The following is a 26724-nucleotide window of genomic DNA, read 5'->3' as shown; positions in this document are numbered from 1 at the left end:
TACTATGTTTTACAAGATAATCTTTGGATCCTTCCATTTGGTTGTGCAACATCAGCCAGCTTCTGATTTCTCTTTGCTGCAGCAACTGGTAGAGCTGACTGGTATGCCTGGCCATGAACACTTGGCTGCATAAGACTGGTCTTTTTTTTTTTTTAAGATTTTATTTATTTATTTGTTAGAGAAAGAGCGCTTGAGAGAGCACAAGCAGAGGGGAGCCCAAGGCAGAGGGAGAAGCAGGCTTCCCGCTGAGCAAGGAGTTAAGAATTCACGAATACACTGTTGATGGTATGGAAGGCAATACCACTATGTACTTTTGCTCTTGTATAACAATGGCCATGAAATCCGTGGCTAGTACTCAATCCCAGGACCCTGCGATCATGACCAGAACCGAAGCCAGACGCTTAAACCACTGAGCCACCCAGGTGTCCCAAGACTGTTCTTGATGAATGTCTATTCAGTTGCAAGCTGCTGAACCCACTCTGAAGAGTTTTAGAGTGGGTCCAGGTGATGTACCTGTGCCTGTGAAGGAGAGGAGGTAAGGAAATGGTCTGTTCCAGGACCATCTTCCCAACCCCTTCCACACCAAAGATTATTCCTATTCTAATATCCTAAGGATTTATGTAGCATTTTTAGTTCCAATGAATTTAGGCTTTAGGGCTTCAACAGTTTTGAGCCATGCATCTCTTAAGCAACTCCATTCCAGTTCAGTGCTTAACTTGTAGTACCAACTTAATGACAATTTACTGACTTATCCAAGTTATCTGTGACATCTCCCCCAATGTAGTACTTTGTATATTTTCTTCTTTATTAGGCTGTGTTTTAAGCTTGCAAATGAGCTCAACATATTTTAAAATCGAGCTTATTGTTGTCAAGCACAAATTCAAGTGAGTTCAATGCTGGACAAATCTACATTAAGCATGAGTCTGCAGCTGGAAATGAGCAAACGCACCGGCACTAAAACGCATGCGCCCTTCCTTTTATTTACACCCTTTCTCTTAGGATCTGAACCAGGTGAGAAGTCGGTAAGTGGGGCTTGTGCAGAGAGCCCCGCAAGCTCAGCGCAGTAAGGAAAATGCGCCACACCTGAACATCCTTGGGCTCAGTTCCTTTTCTTCTCCGGTTCCGGGTGCTGCGGACGTCTGCCGCAGGTGCCTCCCGAACTCCCTGCCCCGGGCGCCGCCGCGAGTGTGGCCCGCTCCCCACCCTCTCGGCGCCGACGCAGTGCGCGGGGCAGGGCCGGTGCTCGCAGCCGGTGGCCCGGAGGGGCGCGCTCTGGGCTGGCACAGCTCGCTCCGCATCCCTTTCCTCCCGGCTCCTGGCGCCCTCCTATCTCCGTCTGCAGTCCCAGGCCCCGCCATGGGGAATGTGCCATCTGCGGTGAAGCACTGCCTCAGCTACCAGCAGCTTCTCCGGGAGCATCTCTGGATCGGGGATTCAGTGGCTGGGGCCCTCGACCCTGCGCAGGTACCACCTCGCGGCCCAGGGTGTCCCCACCCTTTTGCACACAGCCGGCTGGTCTCTCTCCCTGTTATGTCACCACCGCACCGCAGGGCCCTCCCTGCAGCAGTTCGGTCTTGTTAGGCCTCACCTCTTAAAAGGTTCCCCATCATCTCTGTGCTGTGAACATGTAGACCAGCCTCTGTAGCTCAGACCCAGCAAAATCCCTACCTGTGGCCTTTTGCAGGACGCCTAAAGGAAACTGCTGCTTCTCTGTTTTTCCCTTGGAGGGGCTGCATTATACAATATGCGTATCTCTTGGCTTTCCTCCAGGGATAGTGCCTTTATTTTCAGTTCCTTCCCTGTACCGTGTAACAAAGGGGGCAATGTGTGGCAGAAAGAGCAATGAAGCCAACATATATGGCTAGGAAAACATCGTAGGGTGAAATTATCTAGCATATCATTAATTATCCCTAATGTATTTATGCTTCAACACACTTGAATAAGCTTGAAAAAAATTGTAAATAACAGCAATTTCAAACCAAAATTGATGCCCCTGTGATTCCTGAATGCTTTAAGACAATAGGCAACTTGATTGGATCCACGTGTTTGCAGCTTAATGCATTCTCAAACAAATGGCAGGTAAATGAAAAAAGAAATTTGCTTTTCCTTTAAAAGAGCTCAAAATTTAAAATTTCACCAAGTAGTAACAGTGACAATTGTTATGTGAATGTTAAAGCATGGAAAAATGAAGGGGCAGTATAAGGGTTTCACTCTTTCTTGATTTTTTGCTGGACGCAAAAATGTTCATCCCTGATTCATCTTGTGAACAGCGTAATAACTTGGGTTAATTATAATATTTCAGTGGGTAAACATAATCTGACTATGTGGCTTTAGATCAGCTCTTCTAATACTAGGTATCCATTTTTCCTGTAGTTTTACATTTAGCGTATTCTCAGCTTAGTGTATCAGTATGTGAAATTGTGATCTTAGTTCTACAAATAGGAATTCAGCATTTGTGGATTCTTTCAAAACCAATCAGAAGATACATTGCTCCTCATTACTTAAAAGATGGTCATGGTCATCTGGCTTGAAGTCTGTTGCTGAAAATGCACGAGAGGGAGAGTTATTCTTCTCATATATTCACATGTCTATTTAATTTTTCTACATTCTGATTTGATTTTTTGCTATTATAACTTTGTTTTTATAACCTTTTTTTAAACTTCCATATTCAGTCTGTTAGAGAATCAGGAATCCTCTTTTCTTCCCTAGCTGAGACTTTGCGTGATGTTTGTTGCTGTGTTAACATTGTATTTCTCTCCCTCATGTTCTGATTTGTGAGCTGTGGGGGCAGTGGTGGAGACTAGGCTGCTACCTGAGGATGTCTACTTTGCCCTGTTAAGATGTGGAAGCAGGTCATCAAAAATGATAAGGAGTGTGAGAAACAGCTATACCTTCACTAAATAGTGACTTCTTTGCCTGGGAAACTCTTACTCATTTTTCAAACACAGCTTAAATGTTACTTCCTTTAACCAACTCTTTGCTCCACCCAGAGTTAATGCCCCATTTCTGTGCTTCCATGGCATTTTAGGCATCATTCTGTTTCAGTCCCACTCGTTGAATTGTAGTTTTTTATATCTTGCCTTATTTGAACTCAGCACCATTGACATCTGACACTTGACTCATTGAAATTGATCTTCCTTGGCATCTGTTTAATAACACCTGTAACTGCTTTGAGCCCTACAGAGTCTCTGGTTCCTTGGTCTGGCACCAGATGGACTCAGTGGCCTATCGCTGTCTGGTAAATGACCAGGTTCCTCATGACTTTGTATCCACACTCACGGTTTCGGTTACTATTTATATATTCGTGTTCTCCAGATTTATATTCCTGTCTCCCTCTTCAGCCTCTCACTGGACATAATCACTTGGATATTTCAAAAGCAATTCAAACTCAACATTTCCGAAATTGGATTCACGTTCTCCTTCCTTCGACCCCAGACCTTCTCCAGTATTTGCTATCACAGGAAACCATCACAATCTGTTCAGTTCTATATGCCACAAGGCAAGAGCTTTTCATTTTCATTTCCCCACATCCAAAGTATCACTAAGTCCTGCAATTTTACCTCTTGAATTTCTCTCAAATCCATCTTTTTTTCCAACTTTACTCCTACTATCAATTTTAAAATAGCATTCTCTCTCATGGACTACTGGGTGATTGCAGTCCTTCTTTAACACCCATGTAGCCAGTTGGGAGATGTTATCTATTTCAAATGGAATCCTGCTGACCCCCGTTTTATAGCCTTGTATGCATTTCTGTTACTTTTAGGAATGAACACCAAAACTTTCAATGTGTCTCTGAAGCTTTCCCTGTTATTTGCATTGCATTTCTCTATAATATCATCTTAAGGTATTCTCTTGTTCTTGCCACCGTGGCCCTCTTTGAATTCTTAATAATGTTTCCTCTGGAGCCATGGTCTTTGTTTTCCCCTCTGTTGGGAAGACTATTTTTAACAAATTCTGTTCACCCTTCAGATCTTAACTCAAATGTTACCTTCTCATGAACTGTTTCCCAGACTCTTAAGGCAAGCAGCTCTTGTTATCCTATATGGCTCAGTACACAGTTCATTATATATAATATGAATTGCCTATTTTTGTGATTATTTGATGTCTAGTTCCCTACCAGAGTCTAGGCATCATAAAAGTAAGGGAAACACCCACCATTCTCAGCAACTAACAGAATGTCTGGTTAGTCTTTCACGGCCAGTAAATACTTAATGAACAAATGAGTGAATGTTTATCTCCTGCTTATGGGGACCATGAAATTCTTCGTAGCACTTGCCAAATCGATGATTGGTACATTGTGGTACAATGAAAAATATTAGTTAAGTGAATGCTAATGTGATGATAATACTTGATGTCAATATAGTTTGGTCTTAGTGATAGAAGATGGATATTATTCCTGTTGGTGTCTTACCTTTTCATCTCACAGGAGTTAGGCTTTGATGGGGAGAAGAGCTGAAAATGGATTCTGGGGCCTGTTGATGAGACAGCACAGTGCTTAACAAATCATTGTAAAATCTGGCAGAGAGAATCATGAGCAGGACCTCTGGAATTTGAAACAATTTTGTAACTGTTGGGACAGATAGAATATTATATTTTGAAAGAATCCTGTGCTAGGCAATAGAAGATTGGAAACCTAGATATTTTTTGGCTACCAATTCATCCTGTGAATTTGTGCAGGCAATATCCTGGCTAGATCTTAAAATTTCAGTTTACATGTGAGAGATAATAATATATCCCTGATAAATTATTAGGATGAAAGATAAATACTGGGTGTATGTATGTGTAAAAATAGACACACATACGTTTGAAGTTTAACAATTTATTATCCAATACAAAATAGGTCAGTGTGAATAAAAGGTTTATTGTACCACAGCTCCACAAATTAAATTTTTGAGTCTCTAATTTTTTGCTAATGACACTGATTTTGCAGAGGATTCCTTTCATAGACCAGGAGGTTAAAATTGATCATCCTATGGTTCAAGCTATCTTTTCAGGCCTGTTTTATTTTCTATGTTTGTCTCTGTTAAAATTGGTATGAAGAAGCTGGCTTAATTAGTATATTTCAAGATTTTGATTAAATGTAAGGTACCTGGTAAAGCAATTCCTTTTTGATTTGCAAGTGCTGCTAAAGCAGTAGCTAAATTTTTTTCATACATTAATACCCTGTGTGACAATAAAATTCTCCAGGGCCTAAATTCTAATACAATATTTTAAATGCAGTAGATGTATAGAAGCAAAATTGTAGGTTATGTGACATTAAACTTACAGTTATTGTACATTATATCCTGAATCCTTTAAGTTACATTCGCTCTCAGCAAAAATTATGATTCAAAGAAAGTATTTGGTATTAAAAGTTTTCAGGAATCTAACTTAAATATATTTCTGCATAAATTTAATCTGAGGATAATGTGACTGTATGCTTTTTAGTTTGCAGCTCTGCAGTTGTTAGTACATTTACTAAATACTTTAGGATGACTGGGGAGGAATTTTCAGAAAAGAACCAAGGTACCATCCCACTGTTTTTTTTTTTTAATTTGTCTCAAGTGTTCTTTTTCCCCTCTTTTTTCCTCCTGTTATGCTTTTTCCCCGCTTTTTTCTCCTTTTATAGCTTCTTTTGAGTGACATAATTTTGTTCATTTTTCCCCCTGCCATGGCTTAATTATATATTGTTTTTACTATACTCTTTGTTGCTATATATAAGATGTCAACACATGATCTGGACTTACTAAAAATATTATATAAATTGGTATCTTTGCAACTTATTAAACATGCAAATATAGTATTTTAGCTCCATTACTGACTTCCACTTTTCATATTATTGTATATGTTAGTTTTATATCTGTTGTCTATATGTATATAGTTGATATACATTTTATATTTAGAATATATTTCTTTCCTTTAGTCTTCCTTTCTTCATCCCCATTTTTCCATCTGAAATTATTTTCCTTCGTCTAGAAGTAGTTTTTTTTCCTACATTCTTTAGTAAAAATATGATTTTTTTTCATTTTTGTTTGAAATTACATTTATTTTGATAAATGACATACATAATTGTAAGTTAATACTGGCCATAAATATATAGTCCACATAAAGAATTAAAATGCATGACAACAGCACAAAATGTAGATTTCTCAAGAGAGGTAATGGAAGCCATAGACAATGAAATGAACTGTTAGTCTTATTTTTGCTTCTTTGATGATAATGAGTCTTCTCGTTGTCTTTGGTTTTTCACAGTATGACGATGATATGTCTAGATTTAATTTTCTTTGCATTTGCCAGTGGTTTGTAGCATTTTTTGGATCTATGGCTCCATGCTTTATTGGCTTTCATAGATTTTAGAAAATTTTCAACCATTTCTCCTTAAGTATTGCTCTGTTTCTTTTTTAATCCCTCCACTTGGGCTTATCATTTGAAAAATCTTAGAACTTCCCCTGTGCTCCATCTATTTCTTACACTCATTTTTGTCTTTGTCACCTTTTTTTCTCCATGTTCAGTCTGAATATTATCTTCTCACTTGTATTCCATTTCACTAATTCTCTCTTCAGTTGTAATTTGTTGTTCATCTAATGTATTGAGTTTAATTTTATATTTTTGAGTTGATGCATTTCTGTGTTTTTTTTTTTTTTAAGATTTTATTTATTTACTTGAGAGAGAGAATGAGAGAGAGAGAGCACGTGAGAGGGGGGAGGGTCAGAGGGAGAAGCAGACTCCCTGCTGAGCAGGGAGCCCGATGCGGGACTCGATCCCGGGACTCCAGGATCATGACCTGAGCCGAAGGCAGTCGCTTAACCAACTGAGCCACCCAGGCGCCCCATTTCTGTGTTTTTCAAAACAACTTTTTTGTTCTTTGCCACAATTTTTCATCTTGTCATGAACGCTTGAGTATTAGTGTTATCTTTAAGTTCCATGTCTGATAACTCCAATATTTGGATCTCTAGTGGGTCTTCTTTATTTATGTATCTTTCCTCTTGGAATGCTTACCGATTTTTGAGTGTGTGTTAGACACCTGAAACGAAAATTATAGACCTAATTTGAGACACCTCAAATTATCCTTCTCCAGAAAGGGTTCTTCCCCACCCCCGCCCCATTTACCTACTTCCCCTTGTTTGCCCTCCCCACACTTCCACCTCTGGCAACAATCTGTTCTTAGTATCTATGAGTTTACTTTTTTTAGATTCATATAAATGATACCTCACTGTATTTGCCTTTCTCTGCCTGACTTACTTTGTTTAGCATAAAGCCCTTAATGTGTATCCATCTTGTCACAAATGACAGGATTTTTTTCAAGCTAAAAAATATGCCTGTGTATGTCTACTACATCTTATTCATCTGTTGATGGACACTAATGTTGGCTATTGTAAATGATGGTGCCGTTAACATGGGGGTGCAGGTACTTTTTAAATATAGTGATTTCCTTTCCTTTGGATACTTAGAAGTAGAATTGCTGGATCATATGGCAGTTCTATTTTTAATTTTTAGAGGACCCTCCATATTGTTTTCCAAGGGGCTGCACCAATTTATGTTCCCACCAATGGTCCAGGAGGGATCTCCCCCCCCCCAACACCATCCTTCACAACACTTATTTCTTGGGTTTTGTTTTTTTTTTTTTTAAGATTTTTATTTATTTATTTGAGAGAGAGAGAATGAGAGATAGAGAGCACGAGAGGGAAGAGGGTCAGAGGGAGAAGCAGACTCCCTGCCAAGCAGGGAGCCTGATATGGGACTCGATCCCGGGACTCCAGGATCATGACCTGAGCCGAAGGCAGTCGCTTAACCAACTGAGCCACCCAGGCGCCCTTTCTTGGGTTTTTTAAAGTAGCTGTTCTAATAGTTGTGAGATACAAAAAGGATTATCTTTAGCTTTTAGCAAATAGTATAAGGATAGCTTACCTTAATCCAATCAGATGCTTAGCTGATTTGAGTCTGGGCCTACTTTATTTGTGAGGATTTGTCTTTTTCTCTTCACGCTTTCATTTTGTCACTGTTCAGGGGTTCTAACTGAAAAACCTAGTGTGTTTACCAGGGTATCTCCTAGTTGGGACCTAAAATCAAAGTATTTTCTCCTTAGCCTCCAAGACTTCTAGAAGCTCTGATGATCTTCTCAACTGCTAGTATTGAATTGACAAATATTTCAAGAGGAAGTCATGATCAATGTTGGTCTTACCACTTTGTTTTTCTTCTGCATATATATATTTGGTATATTGGCCACTTAAGTACTCACTACCTTGGCAACTCTCTGAGGCTATCAAACAAGTGTTTTCATTAATATTTTGTCCAGATTTTCTGGTTGTTCTCAGAAATTCACTCTGAACAAGCTAGTTGAAATACAATATGAGGGAAAATGTAAGAAAACAAAACAATTATGCAATGTAATTGGAGTTGTAAAAATATATTAATTTACCATATTACAAAAATTTTGAGGTAGTTATGTTCCAGGTAATATACAAACTGTTTAGAGTAACTATCTTCCCAGCTTTGAGATATAATTAACATATAACATTGTATAAGTTTAAGGTGTACAGATTTGATACACATATATTGCACGATGATTACCACCTTAGCATTAGCTAGCATCTGAGTCCCATAACAGAATTTACAATTTCCTTTTTGTGGTGAGAAAATATAATAACTACATCCTTAGCAAATTTCAAGTATATAATGCAGTATTATTAACTATAATCACTATGCTATACATTAGATTCCCAGAACTTATTTATCTTACAGCTGAAAGTTTGTATAGAATAATAATTTAAAACTCAAAAAAGGAATTCAAAGATTGGCTGCTTTATGAGAAACTAATACTTCATGGAAAAACAGACTATTGCAATGGTTTTCACTATAAATAAGAATTATGAAAGAGAAGAGATTTTAAAAATAAGAAAAGTTATGCTCAACTTCAATATCTGGCTTTAGAGAAGCAACATACTATTTACTCCTGTGTGACATAGTTCAGTAAAGTTTGTTCAATGAATCAATGAATGATTAAATGGATAGTCCCCTTATGGTATTTTATGTCTATTGATAAAAGTTTATCTCAAATCTTTTTTTTTTTTCTTATGGACATGGAGTTGGTAAACAAATTTTTTTATTGTCATTAGCCTTTTCTTTTTAATCTTTTATATTGCCTTATTTCATTCCTGGTTAACTATTTCTCTTTTTTTGTTGATTCCTAAGCCTTGGTAGAAATCGACATATTTTATCAGTTGATTTGAAAAGTATTTTGTAGGGGGTGCCTGGGTGGCTCAGTTGGTTAAGCGACTGCCTTCAGCTCAGGTCATGATCCTGGAGTCCCGGGATCGAGTCCCACATCGGGCTCCCTCTCAGCAGGGAGTCTGCTTCTCCCTCTGACCCTCTTCCCTCTCATGCTCTTTCTCATTCTCTCTCTCTCAAATAAATAAATTAAAATCTTAAAAAAATATTGTGTAGGTTTGCAGATCCTCTCTTCTATACATGTATGTTTGTATCTTTGTGCATATGTATGACGTGCTAACAACTGATTTCTATTTTTTGAAAAAAATCCTGCATTTCTGTTTTCTGAATTAACATTTTAGTTTTCTTTATTTGAATATTTAGTTCATGTAATTTTAGTCATCTTAAGAATGCCTTAAGACAGTTCACGTCCATTTCTCTGTCATTTTGCTTTAAATTGTGTCTCTTATAAGCTGAGCTGCTTATCTGATTGTCTCTATCCTTAATTAGGTGAATTTACCTTTAATTACATGTGATTATGTGTGACTCTTGATATGTTTATCCTATTTTCTGCCATATATGTCAGCCTCACTCACCACTTTATATTTCTTATATTTGAGGCTATTTATACTTTTTTGGTGTTCTTATTTTATATTTAAATTAATGTGCTTGTTTGGAACAAAAGATGTATTTCACAGAGTGAACTCCTTCATATTGAGGAAAATGTCTGTTTCATTATTCTTACACCATGGGTCCTCAGCATGTTACCAGGTATATCGCCATTCTCAAGACTCTTTGTTAACCTAAGATCTCTCACAGGTAGGTGGAAGTAGAGTTCCAAAGACTTGTAGTACTGACGAAGCCTAAGATTTTAGTCATGGCCCCAACAAAATTAGAAAGTTGAAAATACTTGTGGTCAGAATCTTAATAAGTGAGCAGTCACAAACAGTAATAAGCCCTTTGTATGACCATGTGAATTAATGGCTCAACTAAAGTAAAATCCAGTAAATTTCAGTGGAAAACGAATATTGGATGGAAGGTTCACCAGGACACTGAGTAAACTGCAGAATAATGTCAAAATTGGGGAGTAAGAAAACAATGGCAAACTAAGTTCTAATGGCTTTGGCATATAAGGGATACAAGTCCTCAAAAAGGGCTAAAGGACCGTATGGCCAAATCACATGGATCTCAAAGGAACAGGAGTTTTCGTACAAATAAAGAGTGACAGTTTTCAGTAAGTAATAGAAACTGCGGATACCATCCATACTTCACATGTTGATTCCCAACTAGTGAATGGTGAGACCAAGAGCAGAAACCCTATGGTTGAACTGGCTTGGTCTCTGTACAGTTGGGAAGAATGCTCCCATGTATACTTCATCCCAGGCATACTGCATCTAAGATGCAGCCTTTTTATTCCTTTTTCATATTTTACTTTTTAATCAATTAAGACACATTATTTTGTATGAGTTCTCTATTCAGAGTACTTTCATAGTTTTAGAGCTACCACTGTGAAGTGTTCAATATGTGCTAGGTCCTGCCTAACTGCTTTCTGTACAAAACCTCATTTAATCTTCCCAACAATCCACTTTATAAACTAAATATTTGGGATGCAGAAAAGTAAAATTTGTTCATGTTCCACAGCTAATGACTAGCAGAGCTCGGAACGAAATTCAGGCAGCTCTAGTTTCAGAGCCCCCAATTTTTACTACTAGATCGGTGTTTCCTCGACTTTTCTGGTGATAAGATTCACCCTGAGGTGTTTATTAAATGTACCAGAAATTCTTATTCAGTAGCTCTGAGATGGAGCCAAACTATCACTGTTTTTACTTTGTTTTGTTTTGTTTGATTTTTGAAAATCATGTGCCCGGTGAGACTGCCACCCCTCCCCCCCTTCCCCCCGCCGTATCTGCTTTCAGAGGGTCTGCTGTCATATCATGTTTTTTTCTAATCTGTCTTTCCAGAGCTCCTGGCTGCTGTCCAGGAAAGACTCCTATGAGTTTCAACTTCCCTTCTGTCCTCTTTGAGGTTGAGACTAGAGTTCTGCCTGGAATAGAATTGCATTGGATACAAAAGGAAAAACAACTTGGTTTCCAATAAATTTCCTGTTCCCTTCAATCTCCAATACTTTCTGTCCTTGGATTTCTGTTGGCTCCTGTATTTCTTGCTTTCTCTTATTCCAGCTGGCTTTCACATCCTTCCCTCCCCCCACTCTATGCTCTTGTTTTTTTCATTAGCTGTGAGCTCCTCCAAGTCTTCTGGCTTTCTTTATGCTTATTCACTCTGTGCTGTAACTTTCCCTGACCCTTTCTTCTCTCCTTGACTCTCCCTTTCCAAGTTTAGCTTTTATTTTTGTTTCTTTTTATTTTTCCTCCTCAACTAAGGGGCTAGACTGTGCAGAACCACGACTTGATGGGTCACTCTCATGGAACAGATCATAGTAAAAGAGCTAAAGCAGAATCGTGTTTTTGGGGAATATTATTTTTAACAGAAATTCTGATTTGAAAGTGATTGTCCAGCCTGCTTGAAGCCCTAATAATAAAAGCAGCATATAGATTCCCAGTTTCCTCCTGCCAGTCTCTATTGTTAGTCTAAGTGGGAGATGCAAATTGGCTGTTTCACAGGTGAGCAAAATTTAACCTCTGGAAATATTTTGTTTGGTCAAGACTACACTGAAAAGATAAGTACATAGAAATGCCTTAAGCAGGACTTGCACTCTTTATTTGTATACTTAGCTGCCTCTGGCACCCGGATTATCTTCCTGTGCCGGTGGATGTTTGATTTTGTTATCCTTGGTGGATAGTTACATGGGGATGCTTTAATGAACATGGTTCTCAACAACCATCCAGGACATTTCTGAACGTTGGCAAATTTTCGACACTATAGACCCTAATCCTAATTACTCGACAGACAGGAGTTAAGTCTTTAAATTCCCAGAAATTTGCCATCTTCCCCTTTGGATGATCTTCCTTTTCTGAGTGATCAGAATTCATTCCTAAGTGAACACTGAGGTGTCGTTGCATTTCTTCTACATCTGACCAATTTGGGGCCAATTTTTATGTTCTTTTCTTCGGAAAATAATACTGGTTGGCAGATCTTGTTCCCAAAACATGCATTCTAGAATCAGACTTCATATGAAGAGACTTTTATGTGAAGGTAATTTAGAACATTATTCAAGTTTATGGTTGTTTATATTTTTTAGACTTTCCTCATTTATATGAAAGCCTAGTAATAATGTAAAGGAAAGCCAAGTAGTGGGCTCTCTGAAAAATATAAAGTGTAAACAAAAACTACTTTCTACATACGTGATGAAGGGACCAGAGCTGTGCATTACAAACATGATTTTGATAAGAGGAGTTGGTACTTCCTTCCCTGGTTTAGAGAGAGGAAGGGCTGAGCTCCAGCTCTCGGATGCTGGCAAGGTGCTAAGGACCCTGGTGGGCAAGAAAGGGAGATAGAAGCACTAGAGCTTCCATCCCAACACCACTATTCAGGCCATGTGTTCGTTTTTCATTGCTGTCTCCCAAAAGCTCATTTCTTCATCCTGCTTTTTATTTGAATCCTGCTTTTTCCTGCATTCTTTGATTGAAACTCATTTACAAACACAAGCCTGCAAATAGGTTCTAATGCAGTGCAGGGCGAATCCATGAGGATGATAATAGTCTTTGTGTTGGAGGTAGATTGGACGTCAAATGGGATTTGCATAGATAGAAGGCGTTCCAGTTCAGAATAAGATGATTGAACATTTATGGGCAGACTTAATGTAATAAAGTCATGGAGAGTTATTCATTTAGTTAGGAATATTTCTGTGTCTGAGTATATGCATATCAACCTACATCTGGATCCTCTCTCTGGTCTATTGTCTCTTGCAAGGAAAAGGAATTTAGAGGCCCTAATCTTAAAAATGGCCTTACTAGTTTTTTTCATGTTTGATTTGAAAATGGATGCTTATGTTTTGCAAGTGGTGAATCTTGTGAGTGTTTGGCTTATGTCCTTCACCTTTCCCTCTCCCAGCCCCAATCCCTGTATAGTGCTTAGTGGGCCCGTCTTCCACTTAGAAGTAGAGTGCGCCATCAAATATTTTTGAATAAATGGAAGTATCTCTATATTAAATACACAGTATTTTTAGTGCGAGACTGAGATCTTCTCAAGAGATGAAACTAATATTTGATTCTCCTTTCTGTTATCGAGGAGACCTAAGTACTCAGATCTTTTTAATATATTTCTGGAACTAAATCGTTTCTGCGTGTTAAATACAGCAAACTTCAGGTGCTTTTTGCCAAATTAGTGGACTTTATGATTGGCACAGGTAATATCAAAAATAGTAGTTTTGGGGGCTCATGGGTGGCTCAGTCATTAGGCGTCTGCCTTCGGCTCAGGTCATGATCCTGGGGTCCTGGGATCGAGCCCCACATCGGGCTTCCTGCTCAGCGGGAAGCCTGCTTCTCCCTCGCCCTCTCCCCCTACTTGTGTTCCTACTCTCGCTTTGTCTCTCTCTGTCAAATAAATAAATAGAATCTTTAAAAAAAATAGTACTTTTGTAAAGTAGAGTTAGTAGTTTCAGCTGTGCTATATTATTTTTCACATTGGACGGTAATGTAGATTTTTAAATCCAGGTGCTAATTTTTTTTTCTTTCCTGGCTATGAAGGTAGAATCTAGCTTTTCATTCACTTTCCATATCTCTGTTTTTACTGAGTTAATTCACATGGTGTACAATATGCATCTTCTCAGGACTCCGTTTTATGGGAGAAGGAGTAGACACACTGAGGGGTATAATGATACCCTCAGGGTGAAGCAGCTTCTCTATTGCAGTGTCTCAGCCACGGTCTCTGGTTTTGGATTCAGTGTTTGGGCTGAATATCCCACTGATACTAAGCACATCAAATGTCACCTTACGCTCGTTAACTTTCCAAGTCACGCTTCCCTGGATTTGTGAAGTAGGGAAATGCAGATGTCAGGAAACTTCGACTACATAAAAACGCCTTTAATACAAGTTTCACTCTATGAAATCAGCATTTCATAAAGTCGTCTTGGTGAACTTTATTAACAAGCAATGGGGTCTAGGAAGCTTGGCAAACAAGGAGGCAGGAAACCCCAAAGAGAACATGTCTGTCAGACATCTTTCCTTCTGGGGCTTCCTTCCAAAAGTTTTTGGATCTTGAAGGAAGTGGAGTGGCTCTCTGCCACCGCTTTCATACATCTGTAACCCACTGAGTGTACGGAGTCTGGCATTCCCTTTCTAAATTCTTTCCTCAATCCGTATTTATTTCACTGTAAAATAGAAGCTGATCATATAGGTTAATGTTGAAATCCAAATATGAATCTTATTTTACTTAGACACAATTTCTACTTCCTGGGAATTTTGATTTAAGGACCGAGAATTCTCGGATTTTTAAAAATGCGATGGCACTGTTCAAATTTTGCATTTTGTAGAACGCTGTGGACCTAGTCAAACATAAAAGCTGAGGGCAATTTGGAGTTCTGTCTGCCTAGGTTTTAGGGCTGTGTTTAAAAGACATTTGCAAGACCTGTGGAGAAACAGATGTAGTTATTCAGAGTTTCACTCACGAATGTCTGCTATCACTTAGTCCCCATTCCCATATGACACGATTTTAATATTTAATGTAATTCTGCTAAATGTATGCTCTCGAAAATATTGAAAGAAAAACTTGAGCTAAAGGAGATGGAACATAAGCCTCTGTAAATACTCCCCTCTAGAGAGCTAGATCTCTTAAATATCTATTTGCTCTTTAAATAATGTATACAGATATTGACCTTTTGGTGAGAAAAGAATAGTGATAACTTGTTAAGTAGAATGTCAATCATTCGTCTTAATCAAAAATTATTATTTAGGGACAATAGTATTATTTTAGCATACCTGCTCTGGATTTCCAACTGACTTACCAAATGGGACAAATGAAAGAATACAGGAGATATAAAATGCTACATAAACTGTTAATAGAGTATTATTAACAAGAGTTTGGGAAATCACACAGCATCAGTATTTTTTTTTTTTTAAGATTTTTATTTATTTAGTTGACAGCGCGAGAGGGAGCTAGAGCGAGTGCACGAGCAGAGCAGGGGGAGCGGGAGCGGGAGAAGCAGACTCCCTGATGCGGGGCTGGATCCCAGGACCCTGGCATCATAACCTCAGCTGAAGGCAGATGCTTAACGGACTGAGCCACCCAGGCGCCCCTCACACAGCATCAGTATTAGCAACCCCGCTACCAGATGGTGAACTTATTCCAGTGACTTTGCTAAGGGCTTTATTTAACTTCTGAACTCTTAGATTTGCATAAAGAAGATCCCGTTACACTCACTTTTAATAAGAGGAAAGGGAGGCTCAGAGAGTTAATAAAAATCTCTGTAGGCCACATAACTAGTAGAGGCATTGGACTTGAACCTATAACAGTTTCCAAAGCCAGTATTTCTTACACTACATCCTGTCAAGTCTGTTGACCAATATGAACATCAGTTGTCTTGTACTCACTTATTATAACGTCATTTAACATAATTATTGAGGTTCTAGATTAATCTATCACTTTAAGGAGGGAAACTGCAGTCGGTTACAAATGACGGAATGATACAGCTCACCTTCCCTCATTAGTTCATTTTGAGACTCAACATTTAAAATCTGAGGTAGAAGAACCTGAATGAATCCTTCTTATTTCAGACAGAAGTTATTCAGACTCTTTAAAATGATGCCATCGTTCTTGAATCTTTGCTTGCCATCCCCTTTCGCTCTGTACCTAACAGCAGCTCTTCTTTTACCCCTGTACTCAGCGAAATGGTTTTATAGGATATTTCTGAGAAATATGGCCTGCCTTAGTTTTTCAGTAGGTAGCTTAAACTTGGGGCAAGTACAGTTGACTTAAAGTCCTACCAAAAAGGTCAGATTTATATAAAATGCATTGTATTCATACCAAACACTATGTATGTAGACTTCACACACCAACTGAAAGTTCCTGGCTAAGTTCTGTTGGAAAAATCTGTTTCCCTCAACCACTGCATCTTTATTCTGTTTTCTAAGAGGTCATCAACAACCATAGTGTGTAGAGTAAAACCACACTATGATACAATAAATGGAACAAAAAAAGAAAAACTCAGTCCCATAAAATGTGCTGAAGTGCTATTGTGAGGTTAATAAAAATCTTTATTAAGACCTGGCTTGTTTGAAGCATAGAAAACAAGAATTTGCTGCTTCACACCGAAGGTCAAAAAATGATGAAACAAATTGTATATAATCGATCATCAAATAAAAAAGGTAATGGGTGAGAAAGAAAGAATAATCAAATAATCACAAGGCAGTTGTTCTAGCCCTACAGTGTGTCCCTAAGAGAAAAACTTCAAGGTGTTTCCATTTGAGAAATGAGGAGCTCAGGAACCGGTCACATTATGACCGAACGTTTGAGTTGAATTTATACTGTCAGAGATGCACTTTCATGTGGCTTTGCTGTCCTTCATTTCTGCTCAGCATTTTTAAAAAAACAATGCCAAAGTAGGGAAAGCTGAGGTGGTCTGTTGTGTCTTTCCTCCTTTCTTCTTGCCACTGGGGTTGACTTTGTTCCTTGAGAGAGCATCGGGCTCTGAGGCTGCAGGATCCACCTCTGAGGAAGCCACAAGCCTTATGATTTTTGATACCTCTTTTCTTTTACTAATAAAGGCAAAAGCAAACGAAGACCAGCAGCTTCTTTATAAACTATTGAGAAAGGAAAATAAAAATAATTCTTGTCATTAATTTTGTATGAACTCCTGTTTAACTAGTTTTGATGAAACCACAGGCAAAACTTTGTATCAGATTAACTAATTACCATACTACATGTAACAACTTTTTGTTTTCTGATTCCTAACATCATTGGAGACCTTATCTATTAACCAATAGGGATAGGAGAAACTGAATGCTAAGAGCTCTTTTAGAAAGTTTGAAATATTTAAAAAGGACTGAGATGCACTAGACAATAGATATATCCTTAATTCCTAGGAAGGAAACCTACATGTGAAAAATTAAATTTGTGCCTAATCATTAGTAAAATATACAATTCTCATAGATATAAAGACCACAGGAGTTCAAAACCAGGAGAAACTGAGCATATTCTTACATTGTTTTGTTACTGTATTGCTGTTGTGGCAGAGTATAATTATATTTGGTCTGTAGGGTATAGGCTTTATTTTTCACATTTGGCTCTCACACCCCTGATTATTTATTAGTTATTATTAAACATCTGAATACTTTCCAAGTGCCAACACATTTTAGTTGCTGTAATTTTCATGAAGACAAATACCTATAGCTCATGAGCTTGTTCCTGTGAATGTTTATCATCATGTGAAGACATATATACCTACTTACTGAAAATCGCCCCATCCATGTCCAAACATGTTTGTGAGTTTATGAATGTACATCTCCGTGTATGTAGGTTTAGGTCTATGAATATATGTAAGTTCATATTTATTACTGTTGGGTAAATGGTAGTATATCAAAGCATGGTTTTTGGAGTCAGAACACTCAGGGGAAAATGATGAGCTGGGCAAAGAGAGATTAGGACCTGGAGCAATTGAGGGCAACGTGTATAGGATTGATAGAAGAAAACCTGTGAGAGACCACTGAAAAGTGGGCATCCAGGAGAAGGCATCAATTAGTATAGAATCTTCCACAGTGCCTCTCGTTGATCCTATCTGACTTGTAGTTGATTGCTTGGCTTATTCTGCTGACATCTTTGAGTGTCCTTGAGACTTCAATATATTATCTCGAACCTTCAAATGACCACTGTTATTACATCTGGTATTATGTCACTTTGGACAGTAGGACCTACTCTTGCCACACCAAACCTGTGTAAGTCAGCCATTGATGTTCCAAATTTTTCCCTCTATAGGGACTGAAAAGAGGCCCTAGAAACCAGAGGGCCTGGTAGTGGGGGCAGCAGATCTTGAGGCCTTTGCTGAACAACCATCTCCCGTTCTCTCAAGCTATTCAGCATTGACATAATGACTCTCTGTTCCTTTTGGTGTGCTCTAGTATACATGGATGTTACCAATATTGGTATTTCAAATACCACTGAAAATTTAATGAGATGTAGAAAAATGTTTAAATGACTTGCAAACTTTATAAAGAGAGATTGTAGAATTGTTTGAGATTCGTGTTACAGTTTAAAATTTCACCCATTAATTCCTCTAACATATGCTGAGAAGACTGATTTGGAATGGTCCCGATGAGGGCAGATGAATCATTTTCACTGAGACATAAAATAGTGGTATTTGAAAGGAAGGAGTTAGGAAGCTATGGGATTAGGATGGATATTAATATAAAGATTGTGATTTTAATTTTAATTTTTACACTATATTGGCAGAGGGATTTTATTGATTTTATAGTTGATGGTGATGGGCACTTAAGCATAGTCATATAGATTTTCTCTTAAGTTGGCCTAAACTAGACCCATGGTTCTCAGATTATGTCCTTGCCTCAAGAGCATCACCACTATCTGTGAGCTGGTTAGAAATGCAAATGCATGGATCCAACCTGACCTAAAGAATAATGATCTCTGGAGATGGGCCCAAGAAATTGTGTTTTAATAAGCTCTACAGGGGATTCACATGCACATTAAAATTTGAGAAATACTGATCTAAAGGAATTGCCGATGACTAAAGGCCATTATGATCTATACAGGAAGCAGCTGGGATGAGGAGGCTTGAGGTTTGTCTCAGGCTTGTAGGGACCTTATTTCGAAAAAAGAATCTCCATTAACTGAGGTTGTGAAACAAATAAGATGCAAGTTTTAAAAGTGATTTTATAAGAATACAGTATAATTATATTCAAGGTTATTAATATGAGAGTTCTAATCAATAATTTTAATAAATGTTGAATACTTTTAGCTTAGAAGAAGCAGTTTGTTGGGATGCTTGTGTCCCAAATAAATTGAATAAATAATGCTGCTGAAATGAATTATTTATGTACAGAATGAAGTTAAACTTTATTGAGCAACCTGATAAATTTTGTTAGAGATTAGGTTTCCAAATAGAAGCTTAGTTCGCTTAGCTGGAAGGTATAAAGTCTAATTAGTCATTGCATGTAACCTGTTTGTTAATTGTTCCTCTGAGGGGAAATTGAAAATCAGCCTTTATGGTTTATTTTTTAATGGACACTGAAAAAAAGAACATTGATTTATTGCCTAAAATGACTGATAAAGTTAGCATCCAACTTTAGCCGAACTGTGCACAATTTTTTTCTTTGTTTTGATGTTTCAGTCTGCAGATGTTAGCTGTTTTTGTGAGGAAATAATGGTGTTAGCTGTGAGTTTTCTTGGAAAGAAAGAGCTTAAAAGCTTTAGAGTGCTGGAATCAGAGTCAGCACAACCAGATGAACATGGCTGGAATGTTAGGTGAAGCCCATGGGGAGTCCTTCCACAGCAGCATCTGGAAGGAAACAGTCAGTGACTGGAGGGTTTACTTTTCAGGCAAATGATTAAGAAGTGATTAAATGAAGGTGTTAGGATGTGAGGGAGGGAAGGAAGCACTGAAAGTGTATATGCAATATGGAACAGAGGGATTATGGAGAAGACTTAACAGAATGAATCGTAGATCACAGCTGAACTTATAAAAAAAAAAAAAGGCTGGAATTGGAATTTGGACAGAAAAACTTATAGGTATCAAATGAAACAGAACGTGAGAATCACATAATACAGAACATACTGGAACATATTTTCTTGGAATAGTAAAGGACAGTGATGATGTCTAGTTATTCAGAGCCACTGGAAATCATTTCTTAGAGTTGGAAAGACATCCCACATTATACCTTTATAGTCTTACTCTAATTATATTGGCCCTACTTTAAAGTCCTAAGAAAGCTCTGCAGTTTGTAAACAGAAGTCCAAGGCTTTGATCAAGTGAGTGGTTGCGATTTAGCAGTTTGATACCACCTTGTTCATAATACATAATGACAGTGTTGCTTTAAATTGCTTTCCACAGAAATTTATATTTACTCTTCTTGTAAATGATCATATCTTCCTGCCCGTTTCTCTTGCTTAGTGACTATTTTCCACTCCAAACTGTGAATGAATGAATGAATAAATGAATGTTTGAATATATGGAATATATGGGCTGGTCTGTTAGTTAAATGAAAAAAAAATATTTTCATGCATAAATAATTTCATACATAAAGGAGCCTCACTAAAACAGGAGAACTGACCAAGGAGAAAGGGAGTAAGGCATCTGGGGCTTCAAAGAAGAGAAAGACAATTGATAGGAAGATAGGAAAAGCAAAAGTCTGGTAAATGTTTGTCATGCCATGCAGAGACAGTAGGACACAGAGAGGAATTTGGACAAACAGGCTCTGGGGAGCTTCCCCTAGCTTACCACACCTGCCCTGTAATTCTTGTAGTTATCTCTGGTGTTAGCTCTCCTTCCTGGACCAGGCTCTGAATCTAAATTCTTAGAGGCAGTTAATGGGGAGGTAAAAAAGCTTTCCCGAGTCTTTTGGGCCTTGACAGGCTTCAGCTCAAAATAAACTACATGCCAAAGTGACACATTTTGGGGAGACTCATTCTGAACCCCCTTCAGTCCCACCTATAAAGCTTTGCCAAGAAGTTTGACAGTACAGAAGCTGACTTGTTAAATTGCTCCATTTCACTGAACCTGTCTCCTTAGTCCTGAGAATAGGTATGTTCAGTTAAACAGTTATCTCATTTCAGGAGATGGTGATGCAGGTGGACCCCCAAAGTTAGGTTTATGGTACAATCAGGTTTTTAATAAGACCCATTTCTATGGAAACAAAAGAAAAAAAATGGTTAGTGATTGGACAGACTATAATCCTAGCTTCTGAGTTCTGAAGGCAGCTAGTTGAGAAAATTTCTAGATGTCTGGCTTGAAGCATTTTCAGGTGGAGTGAAGGCAGGCAGAGGAAATCTGATAGATAATCCTGGTTTGTAGTTTGAATGTCTCTGGTGATCTTTTTAGGTGGTCACCCAGCAACTGGCATGAAGATTGTTTATATGTGAACTATTGTGATTTTTCTGAAGTTCATAGCAAATTGTCCAACTCTAGCTTGCATGGCTTTGGGAAAAGGGCAATTTTAGTTCTCAGTGATTTCAAGTCAGAGATAGGAGAGAAGTGTAAGTTTAGAGAATTGTAGACAAATATTGGAAAAAAACTGGAGGAATTCAGGATCTAGTCCAATTTATAGGTAGAAAACAAAATCTCAAAAACAATTAACAGCACTAGAATTTGATATCCACAAAGGTATATGATACTACAATATAATAATTTTCTCTATAATCATCCATATTTTTATTAAAGTAAACAGACTAATTTGTTCACAGATTAAGTCTAGTTTCAATAAATTTGGACTGATTATAGAATTATAGCAAAAATAGTGATTGTTCACCTAGGCTCTTTTAAATCTGCTTTGTTGGATTTGTTTTTGTTTTTTGAGAAAGAGACCATGAAGGGAGGGGCATAGGGAGAGGGAATCTTAAACAGGCTCCATTCCCAAGGTAGGGCTTGATCTCATGACCCTGAGATCATGACCCGAGCTGAAATCAAGAGTTGGTAGCTCAACTGGTTGAGCTGCTTAGGTGCCCCTACTTTCACTGGAACTTTTTATAAAAAAAAAAAAAAAGCTCAGATTGAATTTTTAAAAGCCTCTTGAGGCAAGGAGGTCAAGCCAATGACTTGCTGTCAGACTTCACCAGCAACACCTATAGATTCAGGTTAATTCTTCTCTTCTTGAGGTCTCCCAAATATACTGAGGTTTCTATACTTGCCAGAAAGTGACCTTATTCACCTACTAAGGCTGCCAGGAACTCTGTAAGCAAGTTGCCAGGCTGATTTTTTTTTTCCCCCCAAGGGGTTTTATTAGCTCCATAGAGTCAACCTTAGTTCCTTAAAGCTGTTACAAGGTGAACAGATTCTTACTGAATTTAGGCAAGTAAGTGTATTGCCATGAAAATAAGAATACTCCCAGAGAGTTTTCAAATTCTGGAGGGATCAGGTAGGGAGAAAAAGATAAATGTTTAATCTTTGCTCATAAAAATACATTCTGCTAAATTGCTGTGAGTCACAGCTTAGGAGGACAAGTTTTCCTGTATTTGGAAAACACATGATTAAAGAGCCATTAATATTTTAAACAAAAAGTCCATAAAAATTAAAATCCTCTTCCTCAGTTCATCAGGCTTGTGTAATGAATTCTTGTTAATTTTGATCTTTTGTTAGCAGTGTTATGAAGCCATCAGTCCCCCCCGCCCCGCCGCTTTGGAGTTCTGTAATTGCTTACTTCAGTGGTATGATCTGAAACTTATCAGAAAACTGTACTCTAGAGTACTTACAGAATCCTTTCCATGAATTTCTTTGAAGCTGAAACACTTGTGGATAAACACGCAAAAACATCAAAGTAAAACAATAACTGTAAATGACAAAGGCTTAAAAATAGCAATGACTAAAGGTCAGATAAGAGTTCATTATAATGCAGTTGACAAGGAATTTGGTTATGTGACATACAATATATTAAAATAAATTGGAATTACAAGTGATAACATTGTATTAGGACATATCAGATTTCTAGGAACGTTACATACAATTTCTGGAATACTTATCATATATACCTACAAAGACAACATAAAGAAGGCTTAGTATTCTTTTTTGACAATGGTTCCCATGTCATTTAATATATCAAGTAAGTTTAATTAGTTTAACCTGTTTGTTTTTAACAGGTTTAAACTAAACTCCTTTAACAAGGAGAGAGAATAACTCTTTTGAGATGTTCTAAGGACCCTCTAAAAAATCCCAAAGTTGGTTCAAGGTCAAAGATTTCATTTAGAATTTGATTGTGGGGAAATTTGTCAAAAATATCAAAAGGTTTTACAATCACCAAAGAGGATCATATGTCACTATGAAACAATACTTAGTTATCTATTTAACCATAAGGACAAAGACTTCAAAGGCAAATACAGAAAATTAAATACTTGTAAAAAAAAACAAAACAACCCACAAAACAGCTCTTTTAATAGAGAAAACTCGGTTTTCTTGAGTAATCAGACTTGATAAGCAGTTATTTTTACAAGACAAATTGTCAAAATTTTTGTTTTCTAGGCATATTAAAAGATAACCTTTTATAATCTCTTACCAAGTTTAGACCAGTAGTTCAAGAAAACTTTGTCCTTTTAGTAGATGAAAGAAAATTAAGTCTCAGTTTTATAGAAGTGTACTATTGATAATAAAGCTTATTTTTAAAGTACTTATAGTAACAATTCAATTTTAGCTGCTTGATTACACAAGGTAAAATATATATAGAGTCAGTCATGAACATGCAGACAAACACAGACCTCATAGTTGCCATTCTAAAATTTTAACCATGAGATGGTATTTGTGCGGAAGGCACATGAGGTGATTTTTTAATTTTCCTAAGGTTCAAATAACCTTTCCCCTTTTCTTTTGATTAAAAAAAAATACCTTTCTGAAGTTTATTTTAAAGTGATGACCTAATTAAGAATTCCCAGGGAAAGTGGGGTAAAACATTTACATTTCAAGGCACAGTGAAAGAATGCAAGTTTCTCTTAAAAGGACTCTTATTCCCTTAAGGCCAGAATTTTTACAATACTTAGAAGCCTTTTGAGATAAATAGGGGTGATTTGGGGAGTAGTGAAAAGGATAAGTGGCCTTTGTGTTGTGCCTGGAGTTGCATTTCTGGTTTTGCAAAGATTTTTAAGATAAGGCAGTTGCTTTAATTCCTCAAAGAGCTGGTATGGACTCTGGATGATAAAGGACTGACCTATCTATCCACCTCCATTGGAATGTTTCCCTTTTTCTCTGGACACATTTAGCTTAGAGCAGAAGGTCTAAAAAAAATCCTATTAGGCTACGGATATCCGCTTCCAATGTAGCCAAGATTTCTATCACAGAGCTATTAAATCCTTTCAGATATCTTGCCATGTTTCAGCGGGGACAAACAGTAAATATTTCTGGCAGTATTAAACAACTCTGTGGACTCAAGAGGTGTCCTCAAGGAAGGTGCAAAGGATAACTTCACAAGATCTGGCGTCATTCGTAAAGATAACCAAAAGAAAGAACTGACAACCTGCATGGTTCAGGCAGATGGAAAGCCAAGGCAGATCTCAGGGCACAAAATGAGACAAGCAAGAAAGCAATACCGATCCCTGGGGGAGAAAGGATCAATATCCAGTGGGTCTGGATTTGGAAAGGAAAAGATGTCAAATTTTATTTTCTTCTCTTGACTGGGCCTTACAGACAGAGAAGCAAGAGAGCTGAATCTGGCAAGAATCTTTGCTCTTAGCTGGCTTCTGCCAGTTTTCCTAAGGTCCCCTCTGCAGACTCCAGTATCTGCCAGAATTTGGCAAGATTTTTCATTAATTTTAATTTTAATTCCCTTAGCTATTTAAGGGAGTAATGTAGCAAGTTACCAGAAAATTCCCCAGAGTCTCGTCAACCCCAGGGAGGGTTAGGAAAGTCTGTATAAAACATTCAACAATTCTCCTTTCTGAGCACACAATTCAACCTTAGACCAATTCACTGCAGGGTGAAAAACTCTACTATTGCTTCCATTAGCCCCCTGAAGGTTGGCCTCAAGCTGATCTATTTCCTGATTATTTGCAGGAGGGTCTGGGAATTGGCAGAGGAGATACGGTAGTTTTTAAGAAGGTAGTTTTTAAGAATTAATGTTGGGTGTGGACCTTAATTTTTGTTATAAGTCTAATTTATGTTCTGTCTTGTTGAGAGTGTCCCTAAGGCTAGCCCTTATAATCCTCTGTGTTCTCTTTTTAATTTGGTCTTTCCATAGGTACCAATAAGATAATTACTTAGGATGAGCACTATATACAATTTTTTCTTTCAAATAAAGCCAATTCAAAGGATCCGTCAGGTGGCCACTGATGAATAGGATCTTATATTCTTAATAGGGACTCAAAACAGTAAGCCTTTTTCTGCAAGAGCCATCCTAAAGGAGAGTGCAAAAGGATTCACAAAGTCCAGAAAGTTCACTTCCAAGGTTAGCCTAAGAAAGCAAAAGATCCCCATTTTCACAGTTGGTAGGAATGGTGTAGTGCAAATGGAGTCTCTAGTTTCTCATGAGAATGTGAGTTGCCTGCTAATCTGTGACACTGGGCAGGTGCTCCTGGAGTAGGACTTTGCCAGCACCAACAGCACAAGATTAAAATGACCAAGATCCTGTATTGACTGGGATCCTTTATGACAAACTCCCTTGAGAGCTGCCACAGCTGACAGAGGGAATGCCACCATACCCTGGAACCAGTCCAGCTCAAGTTGGACCAAGTCTAGTTTTTCTTATCAGATCCACATCCTATTTGGATTCACACTGATACATGTATCTTTTGGTTGGTGGAGACTAGTGAATATTCTCTGTGGTTTTAAAGCCAAGCTCTCAGGACATAGAATAAGAAGACAAACCAAATAATGACTATCTCTGGGAGAAAGGAATCAATAGGAAGATAAGAATACTCAAACCAAAAATTTGCCAGAGTTATTATACCCAAGAAACTAGTTCACATAGTATTTTTTCCTGGTAATCCAAATTTAAAAAAGGAAAAAGGACTCTCTAGTCTTCCACTGGACCCTGCAGGCGGAGATTTGGGAGACTGACATAGTAAGAATTCTTACCTTCTGCTGGTGCTTGTCAGAGGTCCTGGGATCTCTCAGCTGCAAAAGTCCCAGAGTGAAGTGTCCAGCTGCTGAAGGTCCCTTCATGGTCACTAATTGCAAGCACAGAAAAATTTTCCTTCTTTTTCCTAGGTTTTTTTGGGGGGCATTGGTGGGGAGGACTGGTTTGTTTATTAAAGTGACCTAAGACAGATTAATAGGAGAAAAATTAATTTCAAAGATATGAGAAGCTCAAAGACAATTAGGTTTATAGGTCATCCTGAGCCGAACAGAGGAGGGTAGGGGTCTGAAGTTTCAAAGGGAAGGAAGATAATTCACAGGGAGATGGGAAGAGCAAAAGATTGGTAAACAAATGTGTGTCATGACATGCAGAGACAGTGGGACAAAGATATTTGAATAAACAGGTCCTGCCAAGCTCCCCTCAGCTTACCACACCTAGCTTATACTCTTTATACTTATCTCTGGTGATAGCTCTCTTCCTGGGCCAGGCCCTCTATATGAATTCTTAGAGGCAGTTCATGGGGAGGTGAAAAGCTCTTTCTGAGTCTTTAAGGGCCTTCATTGTGTTCAGCTCAAAATAATCCACATGCTGCATTTTGGGGAAGCTTGTTCTCAACCCATTCTAATGGTAAGGAATGGTTTATTTTTCCACAAAAGCCTTCTATTTATCATTAAAAACAAAATTAATGGGAGGGATGGGGTGGCTGGGTGATAGACATTGGGGAGGGTATGTGCTACGGTGAGCGCTGTGAATTGTGCAAGACTGTTGAATCACAGATCTGTACTTCTGAAACAAATAACGCAACATATTTTAAGAAAAAAGAAAAAGAAGATAACAGGAGAGGAAGAAAAGGGGAGTATGTCAGAGGGGGAGACGAACCATGAGAGATGATGGACTCTGAAAAACAAACTGAGTCCATCAT

At 38.0% G+C, this 26724-nt stretch overlaps 1 protein-coding gene across 2 annotated transcripts in view; it reads left to right on the top strand.

Annotated features, from left to right (window-relative positions):
* The first annotated feature begins 1006 nt into the window (after positions 1–1006).
* The window catches only part of HMGCLL1 (3-hydroxy-3-methylglutaryl-CoA lyase like 1), a 155841-nt gene continuing 130123 nt past the window's right edge, over positions 1007–26724 (top strand). For both annotated transcript variants that reach the window (XM_073905259.1, XM_073905260.1), the window contains exon 1: positions 1007–1464. In XM_073905259.1, the coding sequence (XP_073761360.1) occupies positions 1357–1464 (108 nt within the window). In that variant the 5' untranslated portion in view covers positions 1007–1356. The remainder of the gene's footprint in view (positions 1465–26724) is intronic.

Source organism: Callorhinus ursinus, unplaced genomic scaffold (assembly GCF_003265705.2).
Source record: "Callorhinus ursinus isolate GAN/ISIS: 27379988/994484 unplaced genomic scaffold, GSC_fseal_2.0 scaffold22, whole genome shotgun sequence".
Lineage (NCBI taxonomy): Eukaryota > Metazoa > Chordata > Mammalia > Carnivora > Otariidae > Callorhinus > Callorhinus ursinus.
Note: the sequence above shows the minus strand (reverse complement) of the source record. Positions and strands in the feature narration are given on the sequence as shown.